The 12,831-nt window shown below is 55.6% G+C and overlaps 1 protein-coding gene across 1 annotated transcript in view; it reads left to right on the top strand.

Annotated features, from left to right (window-relative positions):
* Nucleotides 1-9,962: 9,962 nt before the first annotated feature.
* PRKG1 (protein kinase cGMP-dependent 1) overlaps nt 9,963-12,831 on the top strand; it is a 376,397-nt gene continuing 373,528 nt past the window's right edge. The window contains exon 1 of the mRNA XM_069018843.1: nt 9,963-10,264. Coding sequence (XP_068874944.1) covers nt 9,999-10,264 — 266 coding nt within the window. The 5' untranslated portion in view covers nt 9,963-9,998. The remainder of the gene's footprint in view (nt 10,265-12,831) is intronic.

Below are 12,831 nucleotides of genomic sequence, written 5' to 3'. Positions count from 1 at the left end.
TCCTGATGGTCGTGTTGGCACCTCCAAGCTCTGCATCCAAAGGCAGGACACGAGCAGGCCTGAGGATGGAAAAGCTGGGCTGTACCTCAAATCCTGCTGCCCCAAACACCCCCAGCCACAGCCAGGCTGCTCCTGGAGCTGATCCAAAGTAAATGTGGAGGGTGCTGAGGAGGAGCAGCCTTTTAGTGGCATCGCCTTCCCAAGATATCCATCAGTTGTCACCCAATTTTGGCACTGGACACGACTGCGAGGAGCAGGAAGCTTTTTAGATCGGTCCCAGATGAGATGCTGAGCATTTTCCAGGAGCATTTCTGTCTGGGAATAGACAGTGGGAGGCTGAGTGGATTTGTGGCCGGCCAGGTGTCTGCCACAGCTGTGCTGTGCTGCTGGATGTCACCCCTGCCACCGCTGCCCTCAGGGGCAGGAGGGGTGGCAGGGCTTTGTTCCATGGCTGCAGAGGGGAAATGCTCTGGGGGATGAGTTTTTCCTGAAAGGTGGAACCATTTTTATTATTGATTTACAGCTGCCTAAAAATTTTAATATCTATTTTTAAAAATGTATAATAATATATACAGTAAAATTGTGTATTTTAAAAGTATATAGACAGTTCAGAAAAGTCTTTGCTTAAATTTGTAATAAGGTCGAGTGATGGGATGACAAAAAAGGAAGTTTTTACGTTGCAATCATCTGTTTAAAAGGCTGGCAGAAAGTGATTTTTTTTTTTTTTTAATGGAGTTATGACAAAACTCTCAGTTTTTGTTCATGTTCACCATTTTTCAAAAATCACCCCGTGCTGAGTGGGAGGGAGGATACAGCCTTAAGAACCACAAATGCAGAGCGGGAAATTCTTCTGGGATAGCAGAGAGGGGGAAAAAAACCCGGCAGGAATTCAGGCGTAGATGTTGAGAGCATCTAAATTTGGCTGCTGGATTTTTGCAGCCCCAACAGGTCCCACTTGTGCAGTTTATTTTTTTCCCCCCTCTTTATTAAAAAGAAAACTCTTTGCAGTCCGTGGTTGGAGTGTCCAGTTGTGGAAGTGCCTCCAAAGGGGGGTTAATAATATTTATCTAAAACATGCCAGAGCCCACGTGGAGTCTGGGGGATTGGGCTGGATAAAACCAGAATGAAATCCCTGTTATCCTGGGAATCACTGGAGGGGCTTTTATTTTTTTTCCTACCAGCCTCTGATGCTGTAGAGCAGTTGTGGTGAGAGCATGGATGTGATGATACCCTTGTAGCCAAAGGAATATTTTTAGCTTCCTCGTTTTCCTTAAGGAAAATGACATCCTGCTTGCAACATTTGCAGGACTATTTTAATTTATATTAATAGGGGAAGAAGTTGAAGCTGTGGGACTGTTTCCAGAGCAGTGTCATCAGCAGCAGTGAGAAAAAATGCAAGAAAGAAAGAAAGGAATACAAGGCAATATTTCCAGCTTATTGCTGCAAGAAAAATATTTAATGGGGGATATCACAGTATTTTATATAATCTTAGAATGGTTTGGGTTGGAAGGAACCTTAAAACTCATCCCATGCCATGGGCAGGGACACCTCCCACTGTCCCAGGCTGCTCCAAGCCCCAGTGTCCAGCCTGGCCTTGGGCACTGCCAGGGATCCAGGGGCAGCCCCAGCTGCTCTGGGCACCCTGTGCCAGGGCCTGCCCACCCTCCCAGGGAACAATTCCTTCCCAGTATCCCATCCAGCCCTGCCCTCTGGCACTGGGAAGCCATTCCCTGTGTCCTGTCCCTCCATGCCTTGTCCCCAGTCCCTCTCCAGCTCTCCTGGAGCCCCTTTAGGTCCTGCAAGGGGCTCTGAGCTCTCCCTGGAGCCTTCTCTTCTCCAGGGGAGCACCCCCAGCTCTCCCAGGCTGGCTCCAGAGCAGAGGGGCTCTGTGAATTCATGAAATTTCACAAGAAAAAAATCCTAGATTTGGGTGATTGGAATAATTTCCCCTGACTTACTGCACGTGCACGTGCTGGAAGGTTTGATGGGTTATAATTAACAGCAGAGAATGAATTCAACCCAGTCTCCCCAATGGCAGTGGGGTTAGAACTGGATGATCTTTAAGATCTCCCTTCCAAGCCAAGCTATTCTGGCATTCCATGGAAATGCCCGAGCAGCATCACCAGGAGCTTTCTATGATCCCAAGGAGTGGTGGATTTCTTGCACACTTCAGTAGCTGCAGGGCTGGGATGTTGTAGGACACACAGAACATCCCCACACTGCTCGTGCCCCAAGCCAACTCCAAGGCACTTTTTGAAGGTGTCAGGCAGCAAGAAATCCTGTGACAAGCTCAGAAGGAACTCAGCACACTGGCTGCTCCATGGCATCATCTCCAAAGGGATTGGGAATACTGATTTTTTAATATAAACATCATTGTTCCCATTTTGGGAATTAACTCCGTGGTGAAAAGGCTCATATCTGTCAGTAAATTAGACACTGAGGAGATGACACAGTTTATTAAATTACCCAGTGAAATAGGGACTAAAATGATCACCAAAGAAGGAAACAGCACAAAATTAATCCTTCCTTTTTGTGGTCTTAAAATGCCCTCCCATTGAAATCTCCTGTGTCCATAAGGCAGCTCCATCCCTTAGGAAGCTGCCATGAAACAGCTGATATTAAGAGATGGGGGCAAAAAATAGGTTCAGACTTTTGGCACTATTTAAGCACGTCATAAATAACGGGATATTTTCTTTTTTAACATGGTGGGGATTACTGCCTCCATCCAGCTCCTCCACATCACACAGGGCTGTGACCTCGAGTCCACCCTGCTGCTGCTGCTGCAGAGGCTCTTTGCTTGCAAAAGCCAGTTTGAAAGGGAGAATGGTGGGGGTTGCAGAGGTGGAGTAAAAGGCAGGGTATTGATTTTATAAAAATCCAGCATCACCTTTGATACTCTGTTAAAGTTACACCAAGGCAGAGCTGGCACGGCTTCCAGAGGGATAATTACGGCCCCAGCCTGAGTAATGTCTGCGTGCTTCGGGCTTGCAGAGTGAGCTGCCTTTATTAGAGCGAGCGGGGATGAGAAATGAAGGCGCTGAGCCTTCCTGGGTTCAATAGCTGGCGTATTTTCCATATCTGCTGGCTGTAAACTGTTCTCTGTAGTGCCTCGTAACAGAGCAGCCGGGGGAGCCAGGAGGACGAGCTCTGGCAGCGCTGGCCGGAGCCGAGGGGTTACTTCCAGCCGCATTTTGTGTTTTGCCTCCTCTGAACGTGCGGATGTTCACCCTCCGTTGGGAGTGAGTTGTGGGAAGGCAGCGCTCGATCCTTCAGGACATTCAGGGACCCCTTCCTTATGGATGGGATCGTGCCCTTTCCTTGGATAAACTCACGGGGGTCTCACTGGGCAGGCTTAAAAGCTAAAAACGTGCACTAATAAAAGGCACGAATGATGAGGAGGTTGGAAAGCTCTTCCCCAGCGCTTGTAGGAGCTGCCCGGGCTACAACCATCGCATCCTCGCCAAAAACTGCGACCGTCCCTAAATTAACAGCGCGGTGTTAATGCCGGGGAGGGTTGGGGTGGGCTTATCTCTGACAAACACGGCTGTCCAGAGCTCAGCCCGGGCGGCGGTGCTGGGGCGGGGCGGGGCGGAGTCGGGGCTGGGGCCGGCTCCAGGACCTGCCTCCGTGCCTCTTGATCCCGGGAGAGCGGGACACAAAAATTCGCCTGCTCCCCTACCCTGCTCTCATTCTGCATCTCCCCCTCCGTGCCTTGAGGAGCTGCTGAGTTTCCCTGCTCGTGGCCGGGCTCTCCGGGCATCCTGGTGGGCACAGAGAGGAGCGGGATGTCACTGCTGCCGTGCCTCGGGGGTGCGCAGGGTGCCTGTCCCTCTGCTTCCAGCCGCTCCTCCTGCTGGCTCTGGGCATCCCTGGGGCGCTGCCCGTGGGCCCGCTGTGCCAGCCTGGGAGGACAGCGGGACACGTGCAGGCTCCCAGCCGGGACAGGGATGCGGGGCACAGCGGGGCCGCGGAACTTCATCCCCCTGTCCCGTGCCGCTCCTGGCTCTCGGTCTCCTCGCAGAGGTTTCTCAGTGCCGTGCTGGCGCTTCGTTGCCCGCTGTTTTATCTCTGTGCTTATCGCAGTTGCTTCGGGCTGAACCCAGCCCCTGCGCTGGGAGCGTTCCGGGAAGGGCCGATGGATGCGGAGCGTGGCTTCGGCTCGGTGTAGGGCCACAGGGAGGCTGTGACCCCACAGGCTTCCACGGCCTCTTGCTCTGTGATTTTGGCCTCCCAGGAGCTGACCTTGGAGCTGCAGCAGTTGCTGGTTGTGAAATGGTGACGCTCCTTGGTGACTCGCTGAGGCTGTCAGTGAACTCACGGAGTCGAGTCCCCAGCTGTTCTTAGTGCCATCTCCATATTATATAAAAAATATATCGATGGAGCCCTTAATGTAGACCCAAAGTAGATTACTGAGTGTGTTTTACTGAGTGTGTTTTCCCTTCTGTGCATCCCAAGCAGCCCAAACCAGCTGGGATAATGACCACGTGCTGGACTGCTCCCACTCTTCAACCCCAGAGTGCCAGGGTGGGGAGGCAACTTGGGGCCTATTCCTGCTGTCCTGCTGCTCCAGAGATTGGATTTTCTTTAAGTGAAAGCTCTTCCCAAAACAGAGTCACAGCACAGAGTTGGGGTTCAGTAATGTGGTGAGGGCTGGGAGAGACTCTCAGAATGTGGGGCTGAGGGCAAGGGCATAGCTGTTGGTTTAATTCACAGAAAATACATAATTATCCTTAACTCACGGCATCCTTGGAGTTTCCTCTCTGTGCTGCTGGGCCCTGGGGCTTTGAAGCAACTCAAACCAGAAGTGATGTTCCCGGGGTCAAAACACGGAACTACACAGTCCCAATTCAAAGAGGTGTTCGGCCGGTTTTTAAAAATCTCTTTGGGGAAAGTTGCATCCTCCTTCTGATGCACGTGGGATTCTTGTAGGACAAAAACTGCATTTTGGAGCAGTCAGGGGGCTGCTGCTTGATAGAGATTCCTCTGCTTTTCTTGTTCAGGAAGGACAGAGGTTTGGGAATGGCAGCACCACAAATGTCCCTAGGGATTTGAAACTGCCTCAGATTTTGAGAAAAGGGATCCTCCTTTCCTGACTGGGTATCCTGGCAGAAAGGCCGCAAGTGTTTATATTTAAAGAGACAGAGGACTCTCCCACCCATAATTACATCTATAAACAGAAAATAGGGAAATTCATTGATAAGAGAACACAAAACTGCCTCAGGTGACCATACTTTGAGAAAAGGGTTCCTCTATCATTTAAAAAACCTGGATGAAAGTGATGGTTGTGCACCTGAAATTGTTAAATAAATAATACAGTCTCATCCTGTCTCATTCCCAGGGGAGTATTTTTATCCCAAGGTGAAGGTATTCTTCACCCTAATTTTGTTTCTACACAAGTTAATGTTCTTCTGGGAAGAACATGAAGTCTGTAAAATAAGCGATAGAAAACAACCAACCCACTCCCCTACACACACACAAAGGATCAAGAAAACCCTGAGAACTTGCCCAATGAAAGTAAAAACCCCAAAATGAAGCTTTGAAGCATTTCAGAAGTAATTAAAACACACCAGGAAGTGATCATTCTGCCTTTAAAATGAACAAACTACCTAAAGCTGCTCCTTTCTGTGGAGCAAAGAGTTCTCAAGGCCATAACTACATACACAAATAAAATAAGGAACTGTATTGATAAGAGAATTTTTCTTCCTTCCCTACCAAAGAGGTTAAAAAACCCCTGCCTCCAAAATCTTCATTTGCCTTAAAAAAGAGATTAGGGAGTTGTCACTCTGCCATGAGCTTTCCAGCATGGGGGAAGTAGTTACAACTCCGACTATTCTGTAACTCCAAAGCCTGGTTGCCTTCAACCATCAGTATTTATTTAACTTAATTAGAAGCTTCATTAAAGCATTAATGGCAAAACATACTGGGATGAATAACTGTGCCTAAGTAGAATGAAGGTGTCCCTTCCCCAAGGGATTTGCCCACCTTCATCTTCCTCAGAGACAGCTGAATCTGCTCTGCTTTATTCCCAGCCAGGTGTGAGGGATCCTTGTTTTCCCCCTCCTGAGGCTGAGCGGAGACACCAGAAGGTCCAGGTGAGGATCCAGGGTGGTTCCTGCATTTCCTGTCTCTACCCGAGGCCACACCTGTCCCATCCAGCTGTTTTCCACCCTGGGCCTTTCTCCTTCCACCTAGCTGCTTTGCCAGACATTCATTTTCAGTACTGATGCTTTTCTCCGACTCATCCGAGGCACTTTGACAAGAGGAATCCAGAAATGTCCTTCCAGGCTGAGTTCCTGTCCTTGTGACAGATTCCACGGTACCGGGTTTAGAGGAGACAGGCAGAGATCCCTCCTCAGGACCCAGCTGTGCTTGCTCCCGAGGGGAATCACTCCCACATGGTCTTTTCCTTACTTGATGACTTTCTCTCTCCTTTGGCTGAAGGGAGGTGTTATTCCCGTTTTGGGCTGGAATTTCCTCTGTCTTCCTGATGATTTTGGTTCTGGTCTTCTCCAGTTGTGGCTGTTGGGGGTCGGTCACCACCATTCTGGTGTGACCCGAGGCTGAGTAAGGCCCAAGGGGTTGGGGGGAGCGGTGTCAGTCCCACCTAAGAGCTCACCCTGTTCCCCCACACACTTCCCAGCTGGTTGTTTGCAGCCAGCCAACCATTCCCACAGATTTTCTCCCCATGGAGCAGGCAGAGAGGAGCACCATTTAGATGCGAATCCTTTATTTGGGGTCCGTGGTGAATTACAGACTGGTCTCAATGAGCCACAGCCAGGAGTACTGAGGCCAGTCGGTGCCCTCGGTGGATTTCTGGAGCACCATGAAATCCCCGGCCCCTGCCGTGCGCCCCTGTGCTGCTCCCTGGGGATGCCGTGCCTGTTTGGGGCTGCAGCTGTCCCCAGAGACCCAGCTGGTGCTGGTGCTGGCGCCGGTGCCGAGCGGCTCGGGCTGTGCCCCGGTGCAGGAGCCGCAGCACGCCCGGAGCAGCCTGCGGAACAGGGAGAGCCGCTGCCGGCGGCCCGGGGGCTCCGGATCTCCGGGGGAGGCTGGGGCTCTGCGTGGGAGCAGCACCGGGGGCACTGTCTGCGTCTCCCGATCCACGAGCAGCGGGACACGTGAACTCTGCTGGTTTTGGGTCGGAGTCTTGGTCTGCGTGGCTCGATCCACGCGTTCAGCAGCACCTGAGTTCTCTGGTGTGCAGGTCTCTGTCTGGGTGAGCTGGTGGACGAAGGGCGGCTCTGTCTCGGTTGAGGCAGGAGTGGGCGGTGTGGAGGGCACTGCTGGGGGATTCTCCGGCGTGGCTTTGCCCGAGCAAGCCACGCAGCTCCTCAGGCGCTGGCACCGCCCGCGGGCCGCGGTGTTGCCCGGTGGCGGCAGCGGGACGGGACTGGACACGCTGGAGCGCGGCCTCTGTGCCCGCGGCAGCTTGGCCGAGCTGGGATGGCTCCCGGCGCTCTGCTCCTGGAGGCGGGAATGCCGTGAGGGCCTGTCCCGACGGAGGGATCGAGCCAAGCTCTGGGGCTGCAGCACCTGGAGGCGGGAATGCCGTGAGGGCCTGTCCCGACGGAGGGATGGAACCAAGCTCTGGGGCTGCTGCACCTGGAGGCGGGAATGCCGTGAGGGCCTGTCCCGACGGAGGGGTGGAGCCGAACTCGGGCAGCCCCGCGGCTGGGGCTGCTTCACCTGGCTGCGAGAGGAGAAAGGGACGCGGGAGGTGCGGGATGGAGGCGGCTGCCTCGGGCCGGTGCCGGCCCCATCCCCGCCTGTCTCTGCAGCCCCATCCTTCAGCAGGTGCCTCTTGGAAGGCTGGGGGCTGAGCTTCTCCTTCTCCATGGGTGTCCTCTGGCAGCTATCCCAGGGAGCTGCGGCCTCCGGTGCGCGATGCTCTGCGCTGCTGGAGGGCACAGCCCGGCATGCTCCTGAGGCAGCCCGGGATCCGCAGTGCCGCACGGGCCGTGGTGCCATCAGGAGGCGTCTCTGTGTCACAATGGCCCCATGGCACTGTGACAGCCCGGTGTCACAATGGGCCCTGGACACCGTGAGCCCCCTTTGTGACACAGCCCCGGGCTTTGCCATGGGACCGCACGTGCCCAAAGCGGCTGGAAGTGGCAGGACCGGGCACGGGGCAGCCCCTGCGTTCCGCTCCTGGAGACCTTGTCTTGATGGGAGCGTGTGGGGATCGCCCCGCACCCCGGGCAGCGGAGCGGGGCGCTCCCACGGCTGTGGAACATCCCCCTTTTCCCTTCCCGAGCTCCCGGGAAGGGCCGGGCTGTCCCGAAATCTCGGCTCGATCGTGTCGCCCACGAGGTGGTGCTCTCTGCCTGCCAATAAGGCCCAATGCAATTATTATTAAGAATCGTTAATTAGTTTTCCCCCCCTTCCGCCCAGGACTTCCTGACCCCTTGGCCGCAGGGATGCTCCCAGTCTGAGGATGGGGCAGCTCCGAGCCCGGAGGTTTCCAACCACTCGTGAAAGGCTGGAGGCACAGACACAAGAGTGCAAAAACACCCCACCACCCCCACCTCCTTAAAGGAAAGAGAGGCTGCTAATTGCTTTTTCCACCTTAATTTAATACTCCATCGGTACAGCCTTGTCCTCCAGCTCAGATGCTTTGCCCTCTCCTTGCCCTGTCCTAGCAGACAAGGGAGTCTGTCCCTAAAGCTTCAGCACAAGATTCTATGGGTTGGGATGTGGACCCTGAGTGGTTCCTGGGTGCCCTGAGTGCCCAAGGCCTGGCTGTGGGGGCTGGGAAAAACCCTCTCCCCCTTTTTGCCTGCAGCAAGGGGCTCCTGAAATCCCTCCTTGGAAACAAGAGCGGTTTGGGAGGGAAATGTGATAAGGGAGCTGATGGTGCCCTTTGCCAGCCGGCATTAAAAATTCATGTGCATGATGGGCTCTTCCAAATAAGTCCGGGAAGGATGAGTTCCTCCCTCCCTGGACATGCTGGCAAAGCACTCCGGCCGCCTCCCCCCTCAGGTGCCGCCAGGGCCCCGGTGTCTGTGCCCGGGGACGGGCTCTGCTCCCTCAGGGCATGGGGTGCAGGCTGTCCGTGCATGGTGGGATGAGGGACACCGGGTGTCTGGGAAGCTGCGTGTCCCACGGGGTGGTGGGGGTTGGCTGCCGTGTGCTGGGGGGTGCCCTGGAGGGCAGGGAGCGGGAGGCAGCCAGGGGGGCACTGGGAGGAGGGCAGGGAGCAAGGAAACCTGGTGGGGAGGGGTGTGTAGTCCTGGATGGGGAGGCATGCAGGTAAGCGAAAGGGGTGGGATGTGGGGAAGGATGCTGGCTGGGATGCGCCGTGCCCCAGCCATGAGGTACACGGGATAATCTGCGCAGGGAAGATGGAGGGAGGCATGTAACGTGCCCAGATGCCCTGCCAAGGTGGGTACCCAGGAGAGACCAACAGGGGAGTGCTGAGGGTAACGCAGCCTGGAACGTGGGGTGAGGACAGGGGTGGGATGCTGAGCTCCTTGGGGGGCGGGATGGGATGCGAAGCTCCCGAGGTGGAGAACCGGGGTGCTGATTTCCCGGGGGGAAAAGAATGGGATGCTGAGTTCCTGGAGGGGGAGGAATGGGATGCTGAGCCGCCGGGGGCCGGGCCGGGCGGGCCGGGGGGCGGCTCCACGTGGCTCATTAGCAGGAGGCAATTTAATATTTATGAAGTGTTCTTGTTTGAATCCCAAGTCTTCGGCTCCAGTTACAAGGAGCTGCGTCACCCTGCGATCACATGGTAATTGTTGCTATTTCCAGGATCCCAGCCTCGCAGAGTGGCACAAGAGCTCTTTTCCCTTTTCTTGTCCTTTTCCCCCCGCCGTCTTTTCCCTTGTTTGCCGCCGGTGTCGGGGCTGTTTTCGCTCGCCGTTCGGCCGGCTCGGCGCTGGCCGGCGGGCGCGGGGCGATGCCGGGGCCGCTGCCCTGAGCCGGGGCGGGCGCAGCCGCACCCCCGCCCCTGCCCGGGAGCCGCTCCATGAGAGCGGGACCGGTCCGGCACCCCCAAAATGACCGAGCTGGAAGGGGACTTCACCAAGCTGCTGCTGCTGAAGGAGGAGCGGATCAAGGAGCTGGAGCGGCGCCTGGGGGAGAAGGACGAGGAGATCCAGGAACTGCGGCGGCGGCTGCACAAATGCCAGTCCGTGCTGCCGGCCCCCAGCCCGCACATCGGGCCCCGCACCACCCGGGCGCAGGGCATCTCGGCCGAGCCGCAGACCTACCGCTCCTTCCACGACCTCCGCCAGGCTTTCCGCAAGTTCACCAAGGCCGAGAGGTACGGACGGCACCCCCTTTCTCCCCTCCCGCGAACCCCGTTCCCGAGCGGGGCGGCCGGGACACCGCTTCCCCCCGCCTGGGATCCCCGGCACGGACCGTGCCCGGGGCGTGGAGCGGCTCCGAGCCGCGGGGAAGGAGCCCTGCGGGGGATCGGACAGCCCTCCCTCCCTCCCTCCCTCGCTTCGCTCTTCCCTTCCCCGCCGCGGCTCCGCTGCGGCTCTCGGGGGATGCTCGGCGGGAGCGCGGGGGGGCGGCGGTGCCTCCCCGGCGCTGGGAAAAGTTTGCGGCGGGGCCGGGAAGTTGTTCGGTGGCTGCTCGAGAGCCGCCAGCACCCCCGGCAGCGCCGTTCCTGGGGCAGGTGTTGCCTCTCGCCCCGGCCCCCCTTTCCCGACCCCTTCCTCCCCAAAAAGCAGAGCCCACGCTGCTCCACCCGCGGGCTTTGCACCGGTGTTTTGCCTCCTGTTATCCCGGTGGGACTCGCTGATCCTGGAGGACTTTTTCCCCGCTAAAGATTCTATGATTCTGTTCCCCTGTGCTAGTGTCAGGCACCCACAGAGGGGTTTTTTGGGGGGAGCATGGAGTCTGCATCACTCAGCCGCGGGGTCTCGGGGACTCTCCTGCTTCCGTACGTGTGGGAAAACTGGGGAGCGTGGTGCTGTGCTGCCTTCTGGGGAGGTTGATGTGATGGAGAAGTTGTGAGGGTGTTGAGTGCGGTGGAGAAGCTGTGTGTGAGCACAGTGGTCACCCTGCTTTGGGCAGAAGCTGTGGCTGCTGCTTCTTCTTCTCGTGTCCTCTGTGCACAGCGATTTATTTCAGCAGAGCCTTTCCCGACGGGATTTGCGTGTGTGTGGGTGTGAATCCACAGTGCTCGCCTCAGTCCACTCCCAGACGTGCCCAGACCAAACTCCAGCCCTTTCCTCCTCACCTGCCGCTCGTTAATGAGACTATTGCTCAAACGACGAGCACTTGGCTTTGGGCTTTCTTTAATTAATTATTATTCTTTTCCCTGCCTGTGGTGATTTAATAAAGGAAACTGCTGTGCCCACGAAGGTGTGTGAGTGCGAGCAGAGCATGTCCACTCGTCCTTCCCCGAGGCAGCACATCCCTTTGCCCCCTGCCCAAGGTAGAGGCCAGGTGTTGTGGATGGAGAAGAAACCCACGTCCAACTTTTCCTTTTGCTGTTGGTTTTTTTGGAGGCAGTGATCCTCCTGAGCCTCATCTACCACAGGGAAGGTGACAGTGACCTGGCACCTGTGGTGAGGGCAGGGACCCAGTGCCCCCACCCTGTGTAATCACTTATTTAGAAGTTGTTAAACCTGCTCATGGCTCTAGTGAGGTTTAGTCCTGGCCTGAGGCTTTCCCGTGCTGTTCCCAGGTTGGGCAGCTCCAGGAAAAGCTGTGTCCATGTGATGCTGTGAAGGTCGTTTGTCCCATCCTGCACCGTTCCCATCATCCACAGATGATGTTTCAGTGGGCAGGAAAAACTCCTGGTGGGGTCTGCGGGCAATTCCAGGCTGGAACTCTGTCCCCTGGCATCTCTCATGCCTCAGCCTCGCTCATGGTAGCCATGACAATGGTAACCAAGCCAGTCTGGGACTGCTTTTGGGTTTTAATTCTTAATTCTTCCTTTAATTCCACTTAATTCTTCTCCCATCTCGTTGCTGGGAGAGTGGCGGGCGGCTCCGTGGTGTGCTGAGCACGCTGCACCCACAAGCTCCCTTTTACCCCTGTTTCCCCCCAAATCCCTCCCCACCACGGGTTAGATCGAGGTGTGCTTTCCTAGCAGTGTCTGGGTCCTTGATCCAGTTCCAGGGTGCTGTCCCGGGATAGGGGAGCACAGGGCTGTGCTGCAGAGGCCTGTGCCAGGAGCACCACGAGCTCTCCCCGCTCCCGATGCCGACTGGAGGCAGGAATGGCTCTGGCTGGTGCCAGCTCCCCTCAGCGTCCCTGGGGCTTTCTCTGGCTCTGGCACCTCAGGACTGCTGACAGCACTCGGCTGATTTATTTATGGGGGAGCTCATGTACCTCCAGCAGCCTCCTGCCTGCACTCTAGCGACAGCAGCAGCATCCCAGCTCTCCCTCACACAAGTCCTTGGCTCCCTGCGAGGCTGAGGATGGGGAGCACCTCTTTTCCAAAACCCACAGGCAACTTCCAGGCCATAAAACCCCCAAGGGGATGTTCAGACCCATCTGTTTTCAACTGAATGCCAACAGAAACCTTTTTACCTGAGACCAACCTCCAAACACTTTCTCACCTCTGAAGATAAAGATGTAGCTATCGACAATATAATTGGATTTACTTAGGGCACACTTGTGTGCAATACACACCAACATGGAAAACTTTCAAGGAGTTGAAAGCAGCAAACTACGGGATGACAGGAACTCAAACAGGGATAAATCCCAGCTGAAAGCAGAGAATGGGGTTTGTTTTAAATACATTGTGCCTCTTGTAACACATATTGTCACGTCCAGCAAGGTCAGAGTTGCAAAGACTTGCAGAGATCCAAAGAAAGGGGATGTGAAAACAGAAAGGTGTTGAAGGATGTGTTATCTTTGGTCTGGATG

This window comes from Aphelocoma coerulescens, chromosome 6 (genome assembly GCF_041296385.1).
Source record: "Aphelocoma coerulescens isolate FSJ_1873_10779 chromosome 6, UR_Acoe_1.0, whole genome shotgun sequence".
In the NCBI taxonomy this organism is placed as follows: Eukaryota; Metazoa; Chordata; class Aves; order Passeriformes; family Corvidae; genus Aphelocoma; species Aphelocoma coerulescens.
Note: the sequence above shows the minus strand (reverse complement) of the source record. Positions and strands in the feature narration are given on the sequence as shown.